The sequence below is a fragment of the Corylus avellana genome, chromosome ca8, assembly GCF_901000735.1.
Source record: "Corylus avellana chromosome ca8, CavTom2PMs-1.0".
In the NCBI taxonomy this organism is placed as follows: Eukaryota; Viridiplantae; Streptophyta; class Magnoliopsida; order Fagales; family Betulaceae; genus Corylus; species Corylus avellana.
The window spans coordinates 22692678-22719525 of record NC_081548.1 but is presented as its reverse complement, the minus strand read 5'-3'; the positions used below and the strand labels follow the sequence as shown (position 1 = coordinate 22719525).

The 26848-nt window shown below is 33.7% G+C and overlaps 3 protein-coding genes across 4 annotated transcripts; 2 read left to right on the top strand and 1 right to left on the bottom strand.

The window, feature by feature from the left end:
* Nucleotides 1-3531: 3531 nt before the first annotated feature.
* On the top strand, nt 3532-6755 carry LOC132191046 (probable jasmonic acid carboxyl methyltransferase 2). Its single transcript, XM_059606068.1, has 4 exons — nt 3532-3606; nt 3921-4328; nt 4732-5004; nt 6387-6755. The coding sequence occupies exons 1-4, from the start codon at nt 3532-3534 to the stop codon at nt 6753-6755; spliced, it is 1125 nt and encodes a 374-aa protein (XP_059462051.1).
* Nucleotides 6756-11912: 5157 nt separating this feature from the next.
* On the top strand, nt 11913-15525 carry LOC132190102 (3beta,22alpha-dihydroxysteroid 3-dehydrogenase). 2 transcript variants are annotated; one of them, XM_059604987.1, is made up of 10 exons: nt 11913-12154; nt 12259-12580; nt 12865-13014; nt 13182-13368; nt 13489-13568; nt 13741-13827; nt 14341-14419; nt 14512-14618; nt 14716-14834; nt 15004-15525. In XM_059604987.1, exons 1-10 carry the CDS (start codon nt 11913-11915, stop codon nt 15131-15133), a joined length of 1503 nt encoding a protein of 500 aa, XP_059460970.1. In that variant the 3' UTR covers nt 15134-15525. The 2 variants fall into 2 exon arrangements, with proteins under 2 accessions (XP_059460970.1, XP_059460971.1); XM_059604988.1 differs by lacking the exon at nt 13741-13827 and having other exon boundaries at nt 11943-12154.
* A 3511-nt stretch (nt 15526-19036) lies between these two features.
* Nucleotides 19037-20372, bottom strand: LOC132190350 (uncharacterized). Its single transcript, XM_059605320.1, has one exon. The coding sequence runs from the start codon at nt 20074-20076 to the stop codon at nt 19288-19290; it is 789 nt and encodes a 262-aa protein (XP_059461303.1). The 5' UTR covers nt 20077-20372; the 3' UTR covers nt 19037-19287.
* Nucleotides 20373-26848: the final 6476 nt, after the last annotated feature.

Sequence of the window (26848 nt, the reverse complement as noted above, 5' to 3'; positions counted from 1 at the left end):
CGTCTACAGAAGCTATGTGCGATAAGTCATAAAGTTGGTGCATGTTGTCTTGTCTTTCTCTTCCGGCCAAGAGAAAGTTCACCCTTTCTTTACAAAGCTGACAAAAGCTTTTAGAAGATCCATTTTAAAGAGCAAAAGAAACCTTCACGTGGCAATGCAAATCTTTTGTTTTCTTTCTTATCTTTTGGTGTATGGTACTGTTCAAGCTTAATTAAATAAAATGCACATAATTAAGCCATTATCATAGCGCTATTTGGAATATGCGATTATTTTGCTTATCAACTTACTACTTAAGTTGGGGCACCGGTAGCGGTGACATCCAAAAATTCTTTCGTCTTCTCGTTCAGTTGGAAAGGCCCTTCACCTCCGTCACTTGCTTTACTATCTTGCTTTGGGTGCGTCGACATCTCTTGGAATAAAGCAGTTGTTAGCTTCGTCCTAAGGAAAACTCATCCCCTTCTTATGCTGACCATAACCTATTTGTTTTGATACCACACTGTAATGCTACATCATGAAAATACTTTATTAGGCATTAACTATGAGATGCTATAATATTACGTTATAATATTACAGCGACATAAATAATAATTCACCGTAGCACTAAGTTATCGGAAAAAGAAATTTATTATAAAAAAATATAGTACAAAGAATAATAAAAAAAAATTGATGAAAATTTCAAGTCCTAATTAATAAAAGAAAAAGAAATTATTTTTCTTTTCTTAGTTTTCTCTTTTGTTTGGTAAGATTGAGATCCGGTCAACAAAAGAGAAAACTAAGAAAAGAAAAAGAATTTCTTCTAGTCTCTCCCACTAAAGTCTCTTTCTCTCCTTTCACATTGTCCTTTCATTTTGACTATTGTGTGGCTTCAATTTTATAGGGCCTTGGTCGGCAAATGAGAGTAGAAACCAAAACAAAATAGGAGAAACAACATGTGAGCAGTGTGCTAAGCCTAAGAGATCAAACTTCAAGATTAAGAGTGTGAACTCGGTCTGATTTTTTCCCTTTTTGTCAAAAATGGGGACTAGAATCGGGGTACCCCGGTTCTTAGTTTTGGGCAACCCAAATCGGGAACCAGGTCTTTTCCGGTTTGTACTCGGTCCGATAATCAATTTTTTTAAAAAAGTGTTTTTTTTTAGCTTATTTTAGGTATGAGGCCTAAAATAAGCCCCTTTTTTTTCATACAATTGGCCCATTTTTTTTTAAAAAAAATCTATTAGCCTTTTTTTGTCCAAATTAATTGGGCTTTGTTGTGATTGTGTTCTAAATAAAAATAATAATAATAATAAAAATAAAATAAAATAAAAACTTAAAAAATCAAAGTTTTTGCCTATATGGGCCTTAGAAATAAAAATTCCATTTTTTAAAATGTCCTAAAAATCATTTTAAATTAGTTACCCAAAGAAAACATTAAAATAATAAAAACAAGTATTTAAACAAACCAACATGCACAAGAAATACCCCCTTACTACAACAATTCAAAACCCAAAAATAAAAAATAAAACAAGTATTTAAATAATCTACCAACCAAAAGAAATATCCCTTATAATAAAAATAGTTCATAAATATAAATATATAAATAGTTCCTAAAATTTTGTAATATATATATATAAAAGAGGTACCCCGGTTCCCGGTAACCCAATAATAATCGGGTACTGGAACTGGAGTACCCGGTTTTTGGTTTTTTCCAACTAGAATCGGATCCCCAATTTCCTGGTTTTCCGGTAATTTTTGACACCCTTATTCAAAACCAATTATATTCGGCCCTACGTATGTTGACATGAGGAATTCAAATCATTGATCACCACAATATAAATATTATCCGGGTGGGTATATCGGTGTCAGTAGGAGCATTTTCGCTTACCGAACCTTGAAAGTTAGTAAAGTTGACTTCATACCAACAAGAAATATAATTTTTAACTTTTTTCGATTAATATCGATTAACTGTCGGTTTCAAAATTTTAAATTAAAATTTATCAACTTCCAGCTTTTGTCAACGAGCATCCTCATACATTGTATGATCAATAATAAGCGCATCATTTTCTTTTTTTAATTAAAAAATAAAAATCAACTTTTTATACATCTATTAAAGAATAAACTCCAAATTCATCGTGCAATATTTTATTATAAGCGTATGTAACGGGTGATCAGGTGAGCCTTCATAAATATATTATTATTATTATTATTATTATTATATGATCAAAATTTGTTGTATATATATACATGTTCCATAAACAATACGTACCGACAGGCCGCAAGCTATTCAATAGTAGGAGGCTTGAAAACTCCTTAATTGACCTGCCAATGTGAAAACAAAATTAATGAGATTATAATTGTAATTATTTAAAACATCTATGACTTGAGCAAAACGCAATGCCTATCGATGGAGGATATCTTTCATAAAATAGTTTCACATCACGAGAAGAATAACACGTGTTAAATGAATGAAATGGAGCCAATAATATATAAAACAGCATATGCTATATATAGTAGATATTTTCCATACACGTGGTTCGATTCCCACCATGAAGAGCTTGACATTCTCTGGATGCTGTTGAAAACGTTGATGATAAGTATATGATCCCATACTTTATCTGTGTACCGATGGATTTGGCTAATTAACGTTCTCCACACACATAATATATAATTACACCTTTGTTGGCAGATATTATGATAATTATCACAAAGATTATCCTTAATTATGGGAATTATGCCGATCACAAGTGGACTTGCTTTTTTTAATTATATACCTTTAAGTGGTATATATAAAAGGGCAATATATTCATTTCGAAAATAGTCGATATAGAGACAGCCAATTTAAAAAAAGTGATGTCTGGAATATTTTTTTTTGTGTCTGTTTTATGGGTTGATTAGTTATGAAATTAAAATGTAAGGTATAAATGATAATTAAGGATAATTAATTAGGTTCGCTATAATCAATTAGGCCATCATGAATCCACGTATCTAGTATTCCCCTTGCCTGGCATGCATGCAAGTATACATGCAACTGCACATGCCAAAATAATGAAGGGCAGTTGCGTTGGTGAGTGTGCATGATTATAATCCCATTTCGTTGATACTGAATTTAGAGTTGATTAAATTATGGTAATTAAATTATATATAATTTTTTTATTATATATATATATATATATATATATATATATTATTTTATTTTAAGTGATTCATAGTAATTTAGCGGCGGGTAGGTTGGGATCCCTAGCTTCGCAAGCATCCTGCAACACGTGATAAGTCGACTTTTTAGCAACGACGTGTTTAGGGTCCCAGCAGTGACTTTTGAAAAAAGATAAAAAAAAGTTGTTCTTTTAGCACCTACATGCTTGAAGGCTGGAGCTATATATATTTATACATTAATAAACTCGTCACTAAGGTTTTTCGTAAGTCGACAACCTTAAAGAGTTTAGGCTTCCACCTGTCTTAGGTTTGAGTGATTGTCATACAGCGAGCCTAGCTAGCTCTACTATTTGCAAAACCACATTTGTTTCTGAATTGAAGGAGAGACAGAGAGAGAGAGATATGGAAGTTGCGCAAGTGTTTCACATGAACAAGGGAGCTGGTGAAACTAGCTACGCTAAGAACTCCAGCGTGCAGGTTCGGCTTCCTGCTTGAATCCTTATGTATTCTGCATGAATCAAATCTACATGTTTTTGTGATTTCTTCGAAAACATGAAGAAGAAAAAAAAAAAAAAAACACATTTTTATTGAATTAAATGGTGCATGCTGGAAATATCAAGCGCACGGCATGTTTCACTTCGGATTTGTTCGTTCTGTCTTTTTGTTTTTCTCTACAAAAATATGAAAGCCTTCATATTTCAGCATATTTCTTCATATATATATATATATATAGAAACATAGATTTTGATTGGTAATGTGGTGTTGATTCTTATGTACACTTAATTTTGTAGAGCAAGATAATATCCATCGCAGCGCCAGTTACCGAGGAAGCCATAATTCAAGTGTTGATCACAAATTGGCCGGAGAGCATGGGCATTGCCGACTTGGGTTGCTCGTCCGGACCCAACGCCTTATCAGTGATCTCAGAGATAATAGATGTCATATATTCCAAATGCTGCCACCTGGGTCGCCCTCCGCCGGAGCTCAGAATCTCCTTGAATGATCTTTATAGCAATGATTTCAATGACATCTTTGTCTCCTTGCCAGCTTTCTACAACAAAAAGAAGGAAAATATGGGTACCGGCGGTCTTGGGGCCTGTTTCATTTCCGGTGTGCCGGGTTCTTTCTACGGTAGATTGTTTCCGAGCAAGAGCCTGCACTTTGTGCACTCTTCCTCCAGCCTTCATTGGCTCTCCCAGGTTATACATATAGCATGTAATTAATTCCATTAATTATCTATGCATGCCATGCATGATGCATCATCCTCCACCATAAAGCAAATTAAAGAAAGGGCAGTTAATTAACGTCAACGGTTGTTATAATCTAATTTAAAGGCGTTGACCTGAAACAATTACCCCTGCGTAATTTGCAAGCGGATTTTGCGCCATAAATTAAGGCTTTTTACCAGTTGAGACGTTATAATCAAGCTTTCTGTTTAGGTTATGATTTTTGACTGTGTCACCGTATTTTTTTATTCTCACATACATTTTAAGCACACGGTAAATTAATAGACAAAGTTAGATAAAAACTTTGCCCATTTGTTATATTTGTACTCTTGAATAATATTACACATAATATTGATGGTTAATTACGTACGTACAGGTACCTCCTAGGCTGGACAGCAAGGCTAGCGTGGCTATAAACAAGGGGAAGGTTTACATATCTAAGAGCAGCCCACAAAGCGTCTTAGACTCATACTCTCAGCAATTCCACAAGGATTTTTCTGTGTTTCTGAAATCACGTTCGGAAGAAGTAGTTCTGGGAGGACGTATTGTGTTGTCGTTGATGGGAAGAAGTTCTATGGATCCTACAACTGAAGAAAGTTGCCATCACTGGGAACTTCTTGCACATGCACTCATGAGCATGGTCTCAGAGGTATATATATATATATACACTACAAAAAATTCAATATTTAATAACTACTCCTTAGTGACATTTTTAGGACAAAAAACATCATTAATAGGTTGGTGACACGGGAGTAACGTCGTTTTTGAAATGGCAAAAAATTATGAGACTACAAATAGGGTTAACGATGACGTGTGAACAGTAGCATCGCACCTTCGGATATGTTTGGACTTGCAATTTTAATAGACAATTTTTAAAAACTAAGTTAAATGTTTGATAAAATCATAATTTTATGACATTTAAAATTGTGTGTTTTTAAAATTGCCCCCTCTTAATTACCCTGTTATTTGAAATTTTTTCAAATTGCAAATTTTTAAAACCATAATAGTACTCTCAAACGATGCAATTTTAGACTCGATGCTTCATGATCCACCCAGACTCAATAACTTAATTAATTACTAGTCAATCTGGTTCTGTTTCTTGGTTTTTGGCCAAAACAGGAGACGGGAACCCGAGTACCCAGGTTCCGGGTTTTGGGTAATCGAAACTGGGAACCAGGGTCCCGATTACCGGCCGATTTCGGTATTATCCAGTCCGGTAACTGGTTTTTTAAGAACAATGTTTGTCATGACCCACGGTCACCTTCTCCGGCAACTCTCTTGCCGGACCCAGCCACAAAAATTCCTCTCCCTCAGCAAAACCCAGCAAAACCTAGAAAACCCACAACCCAAAACTCCTTTACCTCAGCAAAACTCAGCAAAACCCAAAAAACCCACAACCCAAAGCTCCTCTCCCTCAATAAAACCCAGCAAAACCCAGAAAACCCACAACTCTAAACTCCTCTCCCTCCAGATCGTCCATGTCCTTCTGATCTTGTGCCGATATCTCCTCTTCCAGCTTCTCCTCAACCGCCTTAGCCACTGTCAACACCTGCTTCGCCAAAATCTGCGCACCAAAAATTCAATGCCAATACATATATGTATTATGTATGGACAAAAAGACACACAGAGAGAGAGAGAGAGAGAGAGACTGTGTGTGTGTTAGAGAGCGACGGCTGGATAAGGAAGAAGAGAGGCGTGAATTGTGAAGTGAATCCTTAAGTGGCTAAAAACAGTATATATATATATATATATATATATATGCACCCAGTTTCGGTTTCCCGGTTTTTACCGAGTGCCAAAAACCGGGACCGGAACCAAAACCAGGGTCCCGGTTTTTTTTTTTTTTTTTGCAACCGGAACCGGAACCGGGTCCCTGGTCTCCCAGTTTTCCGGTTCCGATTCCAGTTCCCCAATAATTTTTGACAACCCTATTAATTACCACTCAAGGGAACCGGTTGGGGTTAACAAAAGTATAAAATTAGTTGAAGGGTTTCTAATAAATAAACTAATTACTTATTTGCTTAATTGCAGGGTCTAATCCCAGAGGAAAAGGTTGATACTTTCAACGCCCCCTACTACGCTCCATGTGCTGAAGAAGTAAGGTTAGAGATACAGAAAGAGGGATCATTCATCATGGACCGCCAGGAAGCGTTTGAGATTGATTGGGACGGAGGCGTAGACGTGTGCAACACAATTGAAACAATATCAAGTGGGCAGCGCGTGGCGAAGACGATACGGGCGGTGGTTGAGTCAATGCTGGAATCTCATTTTGGAAGAGAAATAATGGACGATTTGTTTCGAAGGTATGCAAAGATGGTTGACAATCACCTGTCGAAGACAAGAACCAAGTACATAAACTTGGTCGTTTCGTTTATAAGGGTTGATAAAATAGAGGGATAGATAAAGATCTTATCGTGTACGTACATTTTCATTATGGTGCGCCCAAGGGCTATATATATATATATATGGTGGTGATGCTTGTGCTTAATAAAGTAAAAGTAAAATGATGCTTCTTTTGCTTCACGAATATCCCTGCATGCCTTTGTTCTTACGCAGTACCTATTCTCGATCGGTGGCTTGTGATTTTTATGTACGTACAGTGTGTTTTTTTTTTTTAATTAGTAATTAAGTACAGTATGTTAACGTACACCACATGTTGTCCGATATGCAGAAAAGTATCACGCCCATTTAGGTTGGTGTATACTTTCATTTATATGATTTTATAAATTTATATGATTACGGTTGTTTACATAGAGTAAAACACAATCTACAAACATTGTCGGGCACAAAATATCTCCGGTGCACGGCCCACTCATTTTTCACTTATTTACAATTAGTATCACCAACTCATTTGTTGACACGTATACACATCATTTTTAACACCTTTACATAAAAGGAGGGAATGAGAGAGAAAGATGAATCTTCCTCCACCGTCACCCCTCACGTCTCCCTTTCCATCCCTTGGAGATTCATAAGGCTATCTCACGTCTCTCTCTCTCTCCCATAGATTCTTCCTAAAAAAATTTCTGATCTCTCTCTCTCTCACTAGACTCTCTCCCCCCCCCCCCACATTCATTGGTTTATTAGAACAATTAATTCTAGAAGTCTCTCTTCTGTCACTCAAAAAATGAGATGACTTTTAAAATTACAATTTGATCAAAATCTTGGAGGAACACAATAATGACTTGTAACATTACTCCATTAGAACCTAGAGGCGAATTTTTCAATGTTTTTCTTGTGTCACTCAAAAAATGAGATGGCTTTTAAAATTATCATTTGATCACAATCTTGGAAGAACACAATAATGTCTTATAGCATTACTCCATTAGAACCTAGAGGCGAATTTTTCAATGTTTTTCTTAATTCAAAAACAAATATGCTAACTTAAGAATAGGAAAGTTTTCAGTCCAGGCCGGAGACCCTATGACCACCTCTTTGTTTTGCAAGAAATCCATTGTTGTACGGCTCCCCTCGCAAGTTTTCCATGATGAAGACAATAGCTGAGGAAATAAATCTTTGGGCCTACAAACGCCCCAACAAACATCATCTGCACTTTTGAATTTAACCTTGTATTATGGAATATTTTGTATTAATGGTGTCAGAGACTCGAGTGTTGATCATCTTATTCGTCTCTATGCGAAGATTAATTTAGTAATTAGCTGATTTTTTAATTTGAACTTTGAACCGGAAGCCTTTGTTTTGGATGAAAGGTGCAATGTTTTGAATAACGGTCGTTTCTGATGTGGTGTTTGGTTAAGAGCATTCTCAGCAGCTTCCTCGTCATTTTCCCTATATTTAAGGATCCAAACTACTTTTTGTTTCCTTATGTCAAAATATGCCCCAATAGCTTCCCTTAATTATTCCCTATATCATTAAAATATTTATTTTTTTAATTATGTTATATATATGAGAGGAGAGAGGAGAGAGAATTGTAAGAGGAGAGAGGAGAGTGTAAAGAAGAGAGAGAAATGTTTTTTTTTAATTTAATAATCATAAGGATCGCAATAGTAGAACCTTATATTTTGGGTTCTACTGTAGCGATCCTCATGGTTAAGGCTCATTTAGGGAATCTGCTGTTGGACATTTTTTGTGATTTTTTGGACATATTCCCTACACATAGAGAACAGACTCCCTTATAGGGAGTCTGCTGGGAATGCTCTAACAATAGGTGCACCGTGCATGCATGTCACCTCAAGGTGTACGTTATGACTTTAAGCATGCATATTCCCATGTTAATCAAAATGACAACTTATGTTCTCTAATATGTCCCCTCAAAAAAAAGTTTAAAATCAACAAAGAGGATTATACAAAACAACTTTGGGATAAATATGTGGTTAGAAACATGGAGATAGAAGGAAGATATAGTAGAATTTTATTGTCATCTTTCTCTTGTAAAGCTATAGATATGTTTAATTTGGATCAATTAATAATCAGAAGTCAGCTACATTATATATTCTTTGTTTTATTTTATTTTTTGTCTTAGTTTGGAATAATTCGAAAAGAGGAGTAATTCTGCATTCGTAAAGAATTATACATGCTTTAAAGTTTAACAAATATAATTAAAAATCCACTATATATACATCCAAAAGAAAAGAAGAAAAAAAAAAAAAAAAAGTCCATTAATAGAGTGAAACATTTATTTGCTACAGAATTATAAAGAGCACCGGGTTGTTGGAGTAATTCTTGATCGTTGGTTGCGAGATGCAATTAGTGTAAGGGAGCTTGTGTTTGTCGAGGACGACGGAGATATATACAGGAGTGTGAGGCGTGGAGAAGATGACTGAAAAATACGGTTCTTTTTTTTACCTTTTAGAATCTGGTGAAGAATAATTAAAAGGGGGGCCACCAAAACCACGTGGAGATTAGGTGACGTGTCCGCTAGATCTCTAAGCATGCAAATATCTTTTTATGTCCTTAGAAATCCAATTGTGTCAAATTGTCAATAAATCCATTAATATTTAATAATATTATGTACCATTTTTTTTATTCTAATTTTATCTTCTTAATGTTGATTTCGCTTTTAAAATTATAATTAAATTTTAGATGAATCGTTATTGATTTATTAAATTTTATGTAATTTTAGAACATTACCTAATCTCTAGCTACTTTTTTTTTTTTAATCACCTAATCTCTTATGTCAAAATATATATAGTATGGTCCATACGTGTGTGTGTGTGTGGTTTTAGACATGCATATACATAAATTCTAAATAAATGTTTAGATCAAAATATGATAATAGTTTTATAAAACTTTTAAGAAGATCAAAATAAGTTTTTTGGGTTAAATACAAAAATGGTGAATGTGGTTTTCATGTTTATCAAAACATTTTTTGGGTTTTAGAAAGTGATAAAATTGATCATTAAACTTTTTGAGTTTATAATATTATTAGTGTTTCCATCCACCCGTCAAAAAAAAAAAAAAAGCTGTGCCGATGAAAAACAAATTTAGGTGAGAGACAGAAAATGTCAAAGTCAAATGTATGCATCATGACAAACTCGACACCTCATTGATGAGTAATTTTAGGTGGCTTACGTGTGTCCTACTAAAAATAATGTGCCTATTAAAATTATCATTTGATCAAAATTCAATAATGATCAATCAAAAGCTCAATGATAATTTTAATAACCACATTATTCTTAGTAAAATACAAATAGACCACCTAAAATTACTACTCATTCACCACCAATTGTGGTAATCAAGAAAAGGACCACCAACATTGAATTGCTCCATTTCAAGGAGCCTTTAGTTTTTAATAAAATTCAATGTCGGTGGTCCTCATCATCGGGCCGAAGTCACTTTGTCCTCATCGGCCTATGATTGTGGTCCATTGATCCTCATAGGCCTAGTCCAGTTGATTTGTACACTTTTAGAGGATAACCCCGCTACCACGTAGGGATTTTTCCTACTACCATCCTTCCTTCTCTTCTCTCTAGTTTTGTTTTTTGTTTTAGTTTTTTTTTTTTGTTTTTTAAGGGATATACCGATGGAAATAATAGACTTCATTCTTGTTTTGTTTTTCCATCTTTTAACAATTTTCATGATGAACGGATGAATCCACCATTAAATTTATGTAGAATTTATATAAATTCTCAAATCTAATAATTGATCTATTAAATTTGTAAAAAAAAAAATAGTTGCGTAACATACCTCATACTAATACGACAAAGATATACATGTGACAATATTTTATTGGTCTTCCAAGGATTTTTTTATATTTTTCTATTTTTGTTGCACAGGTGGATAGAAGTCATAATCTTATAAATTCAGAAAGCCCAATGACTAATTTTATTACTTATTCCTAAAATTCAAGAAGTGTGTTTTTTAATTTATTTTTAATTTTTTGACTGTAAGGGTAGGAAGAAAGGAAAATAAAATATTTGAATTAGCGACTTTCGCTTCATAAAACTTAGTATTTAGCTGATTGTACTACCACTTGGAGGCATGTTACGCTTCATTATTTCGATTAATCATCCTTTTTTTTGTAAATTTAATGGATCAACGATTAAATCTGTGGGCTCACGTGAATCATACACAAATTCAGTACTGTATCCATTCATTCACTGTATGGAAATAGTTTTTCATATTATACAATAATATATGTTTCTCTCTCTATGTCTTCGTGTAAACAACGTCGATTTTTATTGTACCACTCAACCTAGCTGATCATTTTTCATTAGTCTTATTTTATACACTACACATTACCGTTTTATTATTCCTGAAATGTGGCAAATTGTTTAGATTTATTAAATGATGAATCCTTTTTGGCGGCATCTTTCGATTTGAGTCATAGTGCAAAGATCCAAAATTAGCACCAAATGTCCGATATAAATTAAAAGATAATTTAATAAATACTCTGATCATAGTGTCTGTTTTGAGTAATGGGCTCATTTGGGTGTAGGATTTTTTTTCTTTCTATTTTACTCCACTAAACTCAAAATTGTAAATATCAATTATTAAAAAAAAAAAAAAAAAAAAAATTGAGATTATGTTTGGCATAGGCTGTTTAAAGAATATAAAATATAGTAATAATAATAAATCAAATTAAAAATTAAAAATATATATAATTAAAAATAAAAAATAAAATTGGGGTGATTGAAGTGGCTAAGCCACCCGGTGTCTGCCGTCTGGGGTGGATCGGCCACCCCTAAGACTTTGAGGGGTGGTTCAGCCGCCACCCTTAAATATATATATTTTTAATTTTAATTTTAAAATAAATTGATATAAGTTGGGATTGGGAAGGAAATCCTTCCCAAACAAGCCGAGGAAGGTTTCGCCAAAAAAAAAAAAAAAAAAAAAAAAAACGCTGCACAGAGGCTACTCATCCAGGGAGAGCTTACGTCCGTCCATTGACACTCCACTTTGGTTTCGAAGTGGAAGCCGAAATTTCAAAAACAACATAAGTGGCGGCTGTCGGCCAAAATTTGAACAACATTGTCTCCACCGCACGCGTGGCCCTTCCCTGCTTGTGGATTTACTGTCTATATGTGCCCATATATATATATTATATATATTATATATGCAGCAAAATAATGCACCCATGGTAGCAGGTGAAGGAAAATGCTTCCCCTATTGCCCCGTGATCAACCTTTCATTTGCTGCTACACTCTCCTCGCTTTAGGTGCCGTGTTGTTTTTAACATGTCAAATAGTGAAGACGATGAAGTACCAAAGAAGAGAATCAACCGCTGGTATTCCTCCGGGGAGTCTAGGATTGCCGTTGATTGGAGAGACCCTGCAGTTCATGGCTTCAATCAACAGTGGCAAAGGCTTCTATGACTTCGTCCGAGTCCGCCGTCTCCGGTAAACCGTAAACCCAGGCCTTCCGTTTAATTTGTATTTTCTTATCACCCGATCTCTTCAGCTCAGCACCCTAATTATTAAGGCCAGCCTAGTAATTGTTTCAGGTACGGGAGCTGCTTCAGGACGAATCTGTTCGGGGAGACGCATGTTTTTGTGTCGAGCACGGAATCTGCCAAGGCGATCTTAAACAATGACGGGGGGAAATTCACGAAGAGATACATAAAGTCAATCGCGGAGCTGGTGGGAGATCAAAGCCTTCTGTGCGCGGCTCACCAACATCACAAGCTCATCCGTAGCCGGCTCGCCAATTTGTTCTCAACAACCTCTGTTTCAGTCATCATCAAACACTTTGATGAGCTGGTTGTCGAAACTCTTAGCCGCTGGGAACATCGAAGCACTGTCGTCGTACTCGATGAAGCACTTGAGGTAAAATAACTAATCCCTCTAAATTTCTGTGGGATTTAATGAAAAATTATAATTAAAAAAATAACTAATCCCCTTAAATGGGGCCCGTGCTTTTCTCAGTCTGTGGCCCACTTAGTGGTATTATAACCAGAGTCACAAACACTGGATATTCGGCATATCTCAGTTCAGGCCCAATAAAAGTCTGAAAAAAAACTTGAGCTGACCCAATGGGCCGAGAACCTGAGCAGTCTACGAATGGTTGAGAGTTCATCTAGTATTGATTTGGGGATCATTATTTGGTGCAGATAACTTGCAAAGCAATGTGCAAAATGCTGTTAAGTCTAGAGAGCGGGCATGAAGTAGAGATTTTGCAAAAGGAGGTTGCTCAAGTCTGTGAAGCAATGCTTGCATTCCCGTTGAGGTTACCTGGGACAAGATTCTATAAAGGCCTTCAGGTAAACCTACGCATAAAAGCCCATAAATCTGAAAACTTGGGCTTCCTAGTCAATTGGCTACATGACAATTATGTTGCGATGTTGCGATTAAATGAATATGTTGTTCCGTCATTTAAAAATATTTTAAATCTTGGCCGTAAAATTGAGACTAGTAAATGACAATTCAGGCCAGAAAAAGAATAATTAACCTACTGGAAAAGGCAATTAGTGGAAGAAGAAGAAGTGGCACAGAAGCTTATCATGAAGATTTTCTACAACACATGTTGATGGAGGATGATACAGCATCTAGTGATGAAGCTCCAAGGCTAACAGATGCAGAGATTAAAGATAACATCTTAACCATGATTATTGCAGGTTAGTAAAGATGCCAATAGCTTTTCAATATCTTTATAATTAAATCCCAGGGGATGATTCTTGAATTTCTTGCCAAGAGCATAATTTTCCTGAATGCAGCCCATCTTACATAACATGCAGGTCAGGATACAACAGCAAGTGCAATCACATGGATGGTCAAATTCCTGGATGAGAACCAAGAGGTCCTTGAGACACTTAGAGTAAGTGAATGCAAGTTTATGCGCAATACCGTTAGTAGTTAAAGATTCGAACTCAAAACCTTTGTTTTGATATTATTTTAAATTATTATTTATTTCAAAAACTTAAATTAATAATCAACGTTAGTGTGTTTTTTCTAACTCTTCTTGAATGCTGATTTGCTGATTGGAGCAGAATGAACAATTGCACGTGGCAAAAAAGACTTCGCATAAGTCATATCTTTCACTAGAAGATCTTAGTGAGATGCCTTATGCTTCTAAGGTACTCACTAATTCAATTTCACTCTATAGAACAAATGGAAAATATATTGAAATATTTTCTATTTAGTTAATTGTAATCAAATATAGAATATACGAAAAATATTATATATTTTACATATTTTCTGGCTTCGAGTAACAGATATGGGCATGATTCACGAGTTGTAAAACTAAGAGTCTCCAATGAACGAATTTTTTTTGTGTAAAAATAAATGATGGAAGAATTGCTCCAATGATGATTAGTGCAATATTCCAGTGTTATTACTAGAGGCTATCTTCATCGTTTTCTTTTTTAGATGAGAATTTTTCGGTAATTTTTTTTCACATATCCAATCAGGTCTTAGGCAATTCGTCTATCTATTAATTTGGGCAAGTGTGGCTCAAAAGAACTCTCTCATATTTACTGTCGGTAGCAAAATTACTAAAAATCCATATCCGTGTGCATGCATTTGAAAAGTTAAATACATGAAATTAGAAAAAAAAAATTAAATAAATGATGGTCACTCATGTTGTACAGGTTGTGAAAGAATCCTTAAGAATGGCATCCGTAGTACCATGGTTCCCAAGACAAGCCCTCCAAGACTGTGAGATTGAAGGTTTGTGTTTATATCATGGTGTGGGAAGGATATTATACTCTACTTCAGGCTTATTTAACCTAATTTAATTTAATATGATTTTGACACTGTAGGATTTAAGATCAAGAGAGGGTGGAACGTTAATATTGATGCTAGATCGATACACGTGGATCCTGTGGTGTACAATGATCCAAACAAGTTCAATCCTCCAAGATTCGACGTAGGAATTAATCTCAATTAAAAAAAAATGGCAAAATTAATTTCTCTAGAGAGAGTAGCAAAGTTTTGATGAGGTTTTCTTGGTCTCCCATGGACAGGATGAGTCAAAGCCATACAGCTTCTTAGCTTTCGGGATGGGAGGGAGAACTTGCCTTGGGATCAACATGGCCAAAGCCATGATGCTAGTCTTTCTCCACCGTCTCATCATCACATACAGGTGAATATTTTCCTTTTCTTCTCATAAAATCCGGCATACCCAAATACTGGCCGGACTGGGATCTCTTAGAAATTAAGTTTTTGAATTGCAAGCAATTGAGGATGCCGTTTACTTGTTCCGAACAAATACACTACTACATTAACTAGGTCCTGAATTCGAATTTGCTCAGGTGGAAGGTGATCGACCCAGACAAAAGAATAGAAAAATGGGCGCTTTTTTCAAGATTAAAAAGCGGCTGTCCGGTGCATGTGACAAAAATCAGCGAGAATATTGCATCTGATTCAATTCACAGAGGATGAGAAGATTCTTTGATGTGTGAGATTTAAATGTATGCATATAAATGACTGGGGTCGTTTTTTATTTAAATAGTAATAACGAATAATTGATATGATGTAAAAACTAAGAGAATATTAAAAAAATGAAAGAGTGGGATGAATAGTATTGTGCTGAAATCATGTCAAAACCGTTTATCAAACGGATACGGACCCTAGTTTGTAGCATTATTCCGGTGTAATATTAAATGCAAGCATGAAGAACTCAAGAAGCATAAAGACTCTCAGCAGTGAGGCATCTAGACAACAAACGTGGAGACAAATATTTGTTTTGATTAAGCTTTGTTGCAATATCAGGTTCCAACATATGGATTATACTTCTCATTTTGAAGGCTCATGCTATTGTTTATGATGTTGACTTGGGGAAACAAATGCCTAATTTGCACTTGTTTATATACTTGTCTTTAGTTGTCGCATGCACGCGCTATATATAATTAATCAAGTGTTAGCTGTTAACATAAGGTTTGCTTGTTGGTAGAAAAGTACAGGCTGGCCTGGTTGGGAGGAAGGGGGAGGAGGAGGATAAGGATTTCAAAGCTAAGGCTGTTAGTCTGTTAGATAAGGATTTCACAGCTAGAAGAGTTTTTGTCTTTCATAAGTACCAACTTTTTTTATGTCGTGGAACCGGAACAATTAAAATTTGAAAACGAATCTCAAAATAGAGTGTTAGGTTATATGTCCTACGTTGTATTAATTCTATTCACTGCATTGTGGTCCTACATTGCTTCATTGTATATATACTCCTACATTGGATATCTATATATATACGAACATTGCTTTTAGTGTGATTTAATATACAATCTTATTTTTTATAGGATATCAAAGTTACTTTTTGTGGACTTTTTTTCTTTCGGTTATCAATTTTCCCTGCTCTGTTGTTGTCGGTGCTTTATTTAGCCTTCATCAGAGTTACTTCTCGAAAACTAAAATCAAAACCCGGTTCACAAGGTGTAAACATGTTGATTTGCACCTTTTGAATTTGGCTACGATACCATATAGAAATTTGTGTAAAATATAAAATAGGAGAAGAAAAGTGGAAGCAAATAGAGAAAGTTTATAGACTTAAGCTTACTTACTGTGATAAAAATCCTCTCCAATTTAATTAAAATAGGCTCAACTTAAATGACATATAGGTTATTTTTATATGTACTTTTTTATCAGTAGTAATTTTAGGCACTATTGTTTGTGAAGTAGGCTTAGCATGATGACATGTCATTTAAATTTTTTAAATAATAAAAAAATTATCTTTCCGTTTCCCCCTTTTTCACTCCTAGTCATGTGACCATATCAGATAATTTGGTTATCACGATTCACGGGATTGTTTGGATGTACTAATCGGTTGAAATTAGTATGAACCATGACTGTCGATTATAATTTTATAGATGAGACAAAGACAATGGAAATAAATCTATTTTTTTTTAGAAAGGAATCGCAACGCCAAACAAGCCGGATGGACCATGTTTTGGGCTTTTCTTTGTACGGAAGGAAAGTGGTTTCCAAACAGAATTATTGGGATGATTGTGTGGTACAACTGTTTGTGGCCTGGCACAAGCGCCCGCCGGAAAAACACACAAAAGTACAAAAGCAGGAAAAAATTATTAAACAACAAAACCTCTTCGATCCCGCATGTTGCATAATTCAATAAATTCATAAATCCAATGGATAAGAGCAAGCTGCCTCCTTATAAACAAGCCCCATTATTACCTTATATGGGCCCCTAATTCACACAAAAAATAAAGAAAAGAAAGCCCAAAATCATGGAAATTAAAAAAATAGGGTTAAATTTACTTTATTCCTTGAAATTTTAAGGATTTTTCAATTCGAACCATAATATTTAAAAATTGGCAATGTACCCTCTAATGTTTCAAAAAATTTCAATTCAAATCCTCCACTACTAATTTCTGTTTAATTGGATATAAATCATCTCACGTGAGTCTCACGTGGGATTTTGATGTCCTCTATTCTAATTTTGTCCTTATTAAAACCTATAAAATTACGTATTACCCTCAAGTTCATTAATTTTAATGAGGGTAATCACGTAATTTCATAAGTTTCAATAAGGGCAAAATTGGAATAGAAGTCATCAAAATTCCACGCGAGACACATGTGGATGATTTTCGTCCAATTAGACAGAAATTAGTAAATGATGGTCTGAATTGAAAATTTTTGAAATATTAGAATGATACATTGCTAATTTTTAAATATTGAGGTTCGAATTAAAAAATCCATGAAACTTTAGAGGGGTAAAGTGAATTTATCCATAAAAAATAATAATAAAAAAGAGAATGTTGTTAGGACTCTTAACTTTTACCACAAAAATCTCTATAAATTGGCATAATAGTTCATTATTGATAAAAACCAAACGATCAAGAAAATTATAATACTACATACATTAAAAAAAAAAAAAAAAGTGGAGAAAAAAAGAAAAAGAAAAGATGAGAAAGAATTAGAAGACTTTGTGATGATGATAACTTTAACACAACAAATTAAAAAGGTCATCAATCTTCCACTTCCACAGATCTTCGCGGCTTAGTGCAGGTAATTATGACGACCCAACTAAAGGAGATTAGCTGATTAGGCAGTCTACTACTCTAGCAGGCCTAAAGTGGCTTTCCATGAAGAAGATTACAAACTTTTTAACGAAAATTAGGCACGCTAGACTCTTTCTGCATTATTTTATATCATTGCAATGATGAAATTTGAAAAGCCAAACATTTCACCTTGCAAGGAGACCGTCAATTATATGTTCATCATTGATCTTTTTAGTATAATTCTGATTTAATATGGTTTTATAGTAAATATAATGAGTTCAAGAATTTACTTGTTCGTGTGAAGAGAATGTTAGAATTTTAATTAAATAACTGAACAAATTATTTCTTATTTGTTTAAATTTTTGGGATACGTAGTGTTTTAATATAATTGTGTGTAAGGATATTCGCTGATTTTGGGCCCATTAATCTTCTTCTATTACCTTAATTGCTTTCATTTGTTCATGTGAAAATAGTGTTAAAATATTAATTAAATAATTAAATTAATTATTTTTTATATGTTTAAACTCTTGATTAATTATTAATTATCATCTGCTTTCTCAACTGCTTTTCATATTGATGTAATTAACATGGAAAAGGGGGGTCAGTTTAGTGGGGTAATCAATGTAAAAGACAGAATCATATGAATTGCTGAAAAGAGAAACTCGTGGAATCCCTGCGCTCGAGGCAAAGAGAAGGCACAAGCCGAGGGCAAATGAATTGATCTTGACAAGTCAAAATAGGAAATTTGTCCCAAATGAAGCCAATACGACCAACGACATTCATTCAACGATGCTTCAAACAATTGGTGGAAAAGAAACCCTTCATTTAGGTTGTACTAAATGACCCAACCGGCATCTGCACAACCTTATCATCCAACAGGGACTTTCGTGAAGACTCGAAAATATAAGGGTCATAAAATCAATCAATAGTGTCTATGGGTCTACTCAGCTCCCTGAGTTTTGATGGGATGTAAATTGTAAAGTCCCTTTCAGTGTCACAATCTGAAGTGAGAAAGCAGACAGGTAGTTACTCACATAATCCCCAATTTCACCCCCACCGCCCCCCTTAATAATGGGTCCATGCTCCAAAGTCCAATTAAATTGAAACAAGTTCATAAATCAAAATTTTCAAAAAAAAAAAGGCTTCTACTTTAGTTTGATTCCTGCATAATTAAGTGAGTTTATGGGGGAGGAAACAAATAAAAAATAACAATAATAATTAGGAAAAGAAGAGTTCCCTATGAATTTTATATATATATATATATATATGGATTCAACAGGCCAACAAACCTGTAAACTTGAACAGAGCCCAAACAGATCAAACAAAGTAAATATGCAAATATATCTCAGAATCTGATCGACATAAACACATATTAAACATCATCAAAAATTCGGAAATTCCATGAAAAGATTGTCACATCGTAATACCCTCAGAACTGGGAGTAAATATATCATTACTGTACATCCCAATTCTTAATTTAGGATAATAAAAACTAGTTAGAAAACAAACCCAGATAGGTTTTCATTCGTAATACTAAATAATATCCATTAATATTTACTCCTTCTTTTTGTTCTGTTTTATTGACAGAGTTCATGCTCCAGGTATCAGAGTGAGGGCCAAACTTGACTCGGATTCGTGTTTTGTTGACTCTTCCCTCAGAATTTTCTTGTTTTCTGCAATGAACTCCTCAATTCTGCGATTGAAATCATCGTTGTTCAGTTTCTCCATGGAGTACGAGAACGACCTCCTCGCCGGTTCCTCGCCGGGCCTCACTATTTCGCGGCGTATCTCCGTCTCCCATCGCCGCAACTGTCTTCGAGATGTCTCCCCAATTCGCAGCTCGAACTTCTCCGATTTAGTCCTCCGGTAATGTTTTTCCGGCATAGCCTTAGCGGAAACTGCACGAACCGAATCTGGCTGGACTTGAGGGACCGTACGCTGGGTGATAGTGGAAACCGTGAGATAATTATCGTGAACGGGAGAGACCGCATTCTCCGAGCACACGATGTGTTTGTCATGGAACGGCGCCTCCTCCGCCGGCGGTTCTCCGGTACCGAACCTCCTGCCGGACTCCTGGTTTTGAAGGAACTCGTCGTAGACATTGACCTTGGCCTCGTTTTGGCCGGACGAGGCGTAGAGGACTAAAACGAGCACGACGACGAGCATGAAGACGTAGAAAGTGGAATCGAACAGGGAGAGGAATCGCCGGGAAAACTCGCTGGAGATTTCTTTGACGACCGGAAGCCAAGTAGTGGACTGCACAAGCACAACGAAAGCAGCACAGATTTGTACGACCCACTTGACCTTTCGCTGCCGATTATACCTTCTCATAGCATTGGCTTTCTCAGCCTTGACGCTGTCGATTTCGTAGGATGCCATATATTTTCGTTTCCCAAACCCAAATAAAAAATAAAATAAAATAAAAACTGATCGTGTTGGGAATTAAATGTTCAAACAACAAACGGCTTTGGTAGAACAAGTGTCAAAGGCTCGTGGGTTTTGCTTGTAAAAAGAAAGGGCTAAAAAGTTGTTCGTCTGGAAAGATTTCCCGGGAAACAGAGTGCGAGAAAGGGAAAGAAAGTGAGGGAAAATTAGGCAAAAACAGAGGGATAGATTGGTTTAGTAGCTTGGGATTTTTAGCTTCATATTATTGGGCTTTCGTTGAATGCAGAATGGAAAAGACTCTAGGCGTTGGTAGATACCTGTGCTTGCCCCCCCTTTTATTGAGCCATGACCATCAATAATTCCGATTTTCTTTTTGTATTAATTAATTAATTAAATAATTAAAAATAAATAGTAATTAAATATGATACAAAAGTGAAGTTTTGAATTTAAATAATGACGTTATAGTTATCCCATTTTTAATTAAATATTATTCATAAAAATAAAAAAAAATAAAAAAAAAAAGTGTTACTCTATTTATTTTTATCAGACAATTTACATGAAAATGAATAAAAAAAACATTCCTGTGCATATGTATGTATTCATTTACTTATTTATTTATGTGGTGAAAGGACTGAGACGTTTCCACTCGTGGGGAGTAGTAGGGTCCGTTTGTCCGCTGACTGCATAGACTTAAAGGACGGACACAAACCTCTGTCCCCTTCCCAAACAATTTAGAATTGAGTAATGCTATTAGCCTTTGACCGTCTTTTTATTTTCTTAAAACTGATGAAACTTTTTAAATTATTATTAAATTAAAATTTAAGTATAATTCATCTAAAATTTAATGGTGATTTTAAAAGTCACATCAGTTTTATGAGGATAAAAATATGAGATATGATAGAATCTAATAAAAACTCCATATTTTATCTATAAAAATGTCACATTTTCTTTTTGTTTTGTCTTTTTTTTCTCGAGACATGCTATAATCTAATAAAAACTCAACATTTTACCCATAAAAGTCCATGTGGTAAGATGCCACATCATATTTTTAGTGGAAGGAAAAAGACAAAAAAAAAAAAAGGATTATGTGGCATCTTGCCACATAAACTTTTATGGGTAAAATATAAAAATTTTATTAGATTCTAGTGTTTCCCATTATGATGACATGTGGATACTAATAAGATTTAAAATTGCTTGGCAGATAACATATGCCACAACTAGCGTTAGTCATAGTATAGTATATTAGAGTGATGTTTTCTTCTATACACTAATTAATTACATTTAATTTAGATATTTTTTTCAAGAGACTAACATAAGAATTATTTAAAATACATTATGTTAACTAGTGTGAATAATTGCAATCAAGCTCACAATAAAAAGAGATCTTTGATAATGTTCACGCTTTAGGCAATGTTTGGCTATGTTATTGTTCACGCTTTATTTTTTAAAACATAATATTAAAATACTATCACTTTTTTTTTTATTTTTTTATTTCATCATTCTTCTTTTATATTACATTATTTACTTCTTTTTATTATTTAAATAAATCTAATAAAAACCTCTCACAATTACAATAGAATAGACTTCAATTGAAGCAAACAAACAAAAATTAGAACCAATTCGAATCCAAAGTGGGATATAGGATAGTATTCTAAAGCATCAATATCCATTCAACCAAAAAAGAAAAAGACAAACCAAAAAGCAGTATTCACAAAATGGATTTGCATGGGAAGCTCATGAAATTCAGAAAAGAAAAGTGAAAAACAATAAAAGAAAAGAAAAGAAAAAACTCATGGGGTGGTTTGGTCGTGGGAGCTGATGAAACCCATGAAAGATTGATTGATTCAATTGAAGAGAGAGAGAGGGAAAAAAAAAAAACAAATGGTGTTAGGAACTGACACGTACGGCCAAAAGAAACCAACTTGACAGAGTGTCAATAAGAATTGGCACAAAAAGAAAGAAAAAGTAAAAATCTTCCGTCAAACACGCGAGACAGACTGTCCAAGCGTCCTTCATTTACTAATCCACCATAAAAAAACCCGATATAACCCTCACGGTTTTGGTAACTTTTCCACGTACCCTTTTTGCCTTTTTCTTAATTTGGGATAAATGGATTTCTTCTGCCCTCTCCTTTTTTCTTGCCCAAGTGTAAGGATGAGCGTTAATTCCTTCACGGGGATATAAAGTTGTGAATTGTAAACTTTGCGTTTTGCGTTTACGTGAGTTAAATGAATGATATTAAGAGTTTGTTTGAAATTGTGTTTGAGGAGCTTAAAAATGTTTTTAATACTCAAAAAGTCAATTTGAAAAAAAACGTATTCGTTTGGTAAAAAAATTAAAAGCGCTTTTAAGGGTCCAAAAAGCCTAAAAATTGTCATAAAGTACTTTTAGCAAAAGCTTAAAAATAAAGCTTTTGTCCAAAAGTTTTTTTTTTTTACTTAAAAGCTCTATTTCTCAAACGCAATCTCAAACCGGCTCTAAGAGTATGTTTTGGATTATATTTGAGAAAAATAGGTTTTAAGTTAAAAAATGAATTTTGACAAAAGTTACGTTTTATTTATTTTTAGAGCATGTTTGAGATTGCTTTAATAGTCATTCTCATGAAGTGAAATATTTAATTGAAATATGCGATAAATTGACGGAATCAAAGTTCAAACTCAAGACATTTAGCTCTGATATCATATTAAATTATCACTTATTTTAAAAGTTTAAACTGATATGAAACACGTTTAATAATTACTTTAACACAAATTTCTAATTATTTTAGTATCAATTATTGGTAGGGTGTTGCAGTCCGTCCCTTACTTGGATGAGTCCTTGCAAATCTTGAACAGTAAGGGTGCTACAGTAAAACAAAACAAAAATGCTTTTGCTTTACTCATCAAAGGAAAAAAAAAAAAAAGGCTTTTGCTTTTGAAAGGGTGGGCATTTTTTGGTTTTTTTAATAACTAATTGTAATTATTGTATTGGTATGAGAAATAGCCTTTTCGGGAAATTCTTGGACTATAGATATTTTTTTTATCACTGTATAATTTTGTTAGAAAAATATATATGTGTCAATTCTATAGAACTCAAAAAAAAAAAAGCTTGTTTAGCGTCCTTTAACATATTATATTATATACGCTTTGTAGGAAGCACTTTTGAAATCATTGAGTTGTGAATATAATGTCTCATTTTTACAACTGTGACATAAAGATTTTCATTATTATATGTATATTCATACCGTACATTATTTCATATGCACCAACAAAAATAAAAGGGTGGGAAGCATTATAGTATTCAAATACCCCCTTATTACTATTTTCCCCAAAAAAAGGGCTCTGGTGGTAGTAATAGCAAGGAGTCGTTGTTATTATATTGCAGGTGATATCAAGATGGACATGTGCATTTGTAAATCGTGAAGCTAATGAGGTGGCACACCGTTTGGCGAAGATGGCTATCTTACATGCCAATGATAGAATATGGAGAGATAAAATTTTAGATTGTATCAGAGATATTATTTTGATGGAGCAATTAGCTCTATTTTCTTGATTGTTGTTGGAGTTTTTTCTCCACCTTATGATGTTTTATCAATAATAATGTAACAAGTTTTTTCAAAAAAAAAACAAGGAGTCGTAAGAGGAATCGACTATTAATGTTTGAGCAAGAATCCGCTCTCTAATACACTCTTGCCCAAGGAGAAGGTGGCAAAAACAAGACAAAGGATGCCCCAATACAACATTTGACATATTTTATGGTAAAAATAACCACTCGACTTCTTTTTTTTTATTCTTTTTTTTTTTTTTTTTTTTTTTTTTGTTGCATTTGCATTTGCATTTGAATACTTTGTTCAGCAATGGAGTTAGCCTACAAATTTTCAACCAAGTTTTTTACAGCCAGTGAGAAGGGTACATGGTAAAATTAGGCAGACAACAAAAGAATTGTACGTTCGCCGTGTGAAGAACTTCTGGCTTCATGATTATTCCGGTCTTTGCCAGTCGAAGACCGGAATTCACTTTGAACCTTACTCTGCTGCCCAAAACAAATATTACTCTTTCACACTTATTTTTGACTTCTTGTGTTTTGAATAGATTCTTTTCTTTTTTCCTTTTAAATAATTGACATAAAAAATCAGTTAAAATATATCACGTTAATCAACATTAAATGATTGAGAAAAACAGCATTACTATTAAAAAATTAAGACAAAGAATAAGAGAGGAATATAGTCTTGGTTCATTAATTTTTTTTAGAGAGTATATTCTTTTGTTTGATTTTTTTTTTTTTTTTTTTTTTAAATAATAATGATTTCATTCCTCAAAATAAAAGTATCCAAGAACATAAAGCTCTAAACAGCCAGAGTAAATTGCTCTAATAACACAATATCATAAATACATCTGGGTATATCCTTCACCCATGTTTGCTCAATAGGACCTAAGAGAGCTAAAAGTACAAATAACTTTTAAGTGTTGTATGAGTATTTTGCACTTTTAATTGTTTATTAATGTTTTGTTTTAATAATAAAAAAGAAAGTTTTCCCAATCAAAGCCATGATTTCCGACTGTAATGATCTCTTAAAATTTCTTTGAAATTATAAATTATAAAATTATGGAAATTCAGGCTTTTTTTTGCACCAAACCGCTTAAAATGTCATATACTATAAGGTGGATTATTATCGATGAAAATTTAGTATATTTTTATCACATTTTTGCTTTTTTGTTGTAAAAATCTTTATTCCATACCAATATATATATATATATGGGGCCCGAATTTAGGAATCTAAATCCAACTGTATGGTGTCGTAGCCTCCTAGGCAACAAATTAGGAAAGGTAATTATGCATCTCTAGGGTATATTTACATGATTGAGACTCTTTTAGAAGACAAGATTTCCTGAGGATTTTGTCATGTTTCATTGTAATCATATTGCCTGCCACTTCCACTCTTCCAACTGTTCTGCTAATCATCCACCCATGAGTGGGAGGGAATAGGGCACTCGAATATGTGCACCTATTTACAAAGGTCCAAAATTATTAACAATTCGAATTATAAAATATCTTAAAATTTTCAATCTCTAAATTGAATTACTTTGCTGCAAAATCCACAGAAGAAAATGACACCTCGAGACCAACCTAACTTATTATTATAAAATTAATAACAACAACAATTAGAGATTAGAACATAGATACCGTAGCTCGTGTGCCAAATCCTAGAAGTGCTGATTGCCAACTAATCCCACCAACTTGCCAAATTATAGCTGAAATTAACCAATCTCAGTATATTAATTATAATTTACGTGAAGTCATGAATACTTCAAAGTCAAATTAGTCCTTCCAATATATACATATGTAGAATTTGACTATATATATATGTAGACAATTAATGCTCTCTTGTTTGTGGATTCATGGCCGAAAGTTGGTAATATAAGGATAAGATAATCAATATAAAAAGGAAAACCAGCCATTGAGGATCTGCCTTCTATCACTTCAATAAAAGAAAACAAACCAAAGGGGAAAAAGAAGCATTAATTAGATCCCGTGTTAGATTTAAATGATACTTGTGGGGTTTAACTATGTAAATATGTGTACACTTTCTTCTTTTTTATTTTTATTGATTATACATCACTATTTTGACTAACTATGTTTTCCTTTCTATGATATTGTATTAGTTATTTGTGACTTTTTTTTTATATAATAATAAAGGGTGTGGTCCAATATTGAGGTTAAATTCAAACAAAAGAAATTGCTTACCAAAAGAAACAAAAAAAAAAAAATTTAAAAAGTGGCTTTTCAATGGATAAACTCATGACAGATTTAATACAAACTTTTTGACACTTACAGGAATTGACTGAGCTATCCTTGGGTCTTGGAATGTTCAAAGAATCTTATTGCAGCCAAAAAAATAAAATAATAAAATTAAATAAAAATCTTACCAAAAGGAAAAAAACAAAAGTTTATGTTAATGTGAAACTCAACCACCCTGCTATCTTGCAATATTTTCCATGGGATATTCTGCTTCTAAGAAAAGTATGAATAATTATCTATGGAAATATCATTGACAATAGTATTGTTTTTGGACAACTTGACTTGATAAGTATATAAGAAGGTAATTGTATTCCATTAATTTGTTTGGCATCACGATTTTGTATCTCATTCGTAAAAGATATTTTGTTTAAAATTGCATTTGAAAAAAAAAAAAAAAAAAAAAGTTTGATAAACTTGAAAAAATTCATGTTTTCACACACCAAACACTAGGGGTGTGTGTTTTTCAAAAACACCATCTTATATGCTGAGTTGCGATTTTATCAGATCCTTAACTGCATTTTGTTATTTTTATTTTTTTAAATTGCACATTTTGAAACCACTAAACTAAGCAGATGTTAAGTTGAGAATCGAACTCAAGTTGTAAATTTTTAAAAGGTCTATTACCGAATTTTAGAAAACCCCAAAACTCACCGCCTTCATTATATTATCGTTGTATAAATCAACTGAATGCCATGATCTATATTTAATGAGTAATGTTTTATACAATATTTTTATTTTATAAAGTTGGCGTGACGGTTTTATTTATTTATTTATTTTCAAGCAATGACCTATTCAAAAGTAGATAAAGACAAATAAGTAAAAAGTAAAATAATTATTAGAAAAAAAAAAGAAGGTTTCTATCCTTGCATATATATGATGCATTTTCTCCCATAAATTTGCTAAATTGTATTTATTATTATTATTATTATTATAATTTTTTTTTTTTTTTTGTAATTTACCTTTTGTATTGTATTGATAATAGGTTAGT

What these genes read in the sequence shown, in the direction of transcription:
- LOC132191046 (XM_059606068.1), top strand. Translation starts at nt 3,532, where the DNA reads ATGGAAGTTGCGCAAGTGTTTCACATGAACAAGGGAGCTGGTGAAACT. An exon ending in CTAAGAACTCCAGCGTGCAG is followed by an intron (nt 3,607 to 3,920) that starts GTTCGGCTTCCT and finishes TTAATTTTGTAG; the next exon opens with AGCAAGATAATATCCATCGC. An exon ending in GCCTTCATTGGCTCTCCCAG is followed by an intron (nt 4,329 to 4,731) that starts GTTATACATATA and finishes ACGTACGTACAG; the next exon opens with GTACCTCCTAGGCTGGACAG.
- LOC132190102 (XM_059604987.1), top strand. Translation starts at nt 11,913, where the DNA reads ATGCTTCCCCTATTGCCCCGTGATCAACCTTTCATTTGCTGCTACACT. An exon ending in GTCCGAGTCCGCCGTCTCCG is followed by an intron (nt 12,155 to 12,258) that starts GTAAACCGTAAA and finishes TAATTGTTTCAG; the next exon opens with GTACGGGAGCTGCTTCAGGA. An exon ending in CTTAACCATGATTATTGCAG is followed by an intron (nt 13,369 to 13,488) that starts GTTAGTAAAGAT and finishes CATAACATGCAG; the next exon opens with GTCAGGATACAACAGCAAGT.
- LOC132190350 (XM_059605320.1), bottom strand. Translation starts at nt 20,076, where the DNA reads ATGGCATCCTACGAAATCGACAGCGTCAAGGCTGAGAAAGCCAATGCT.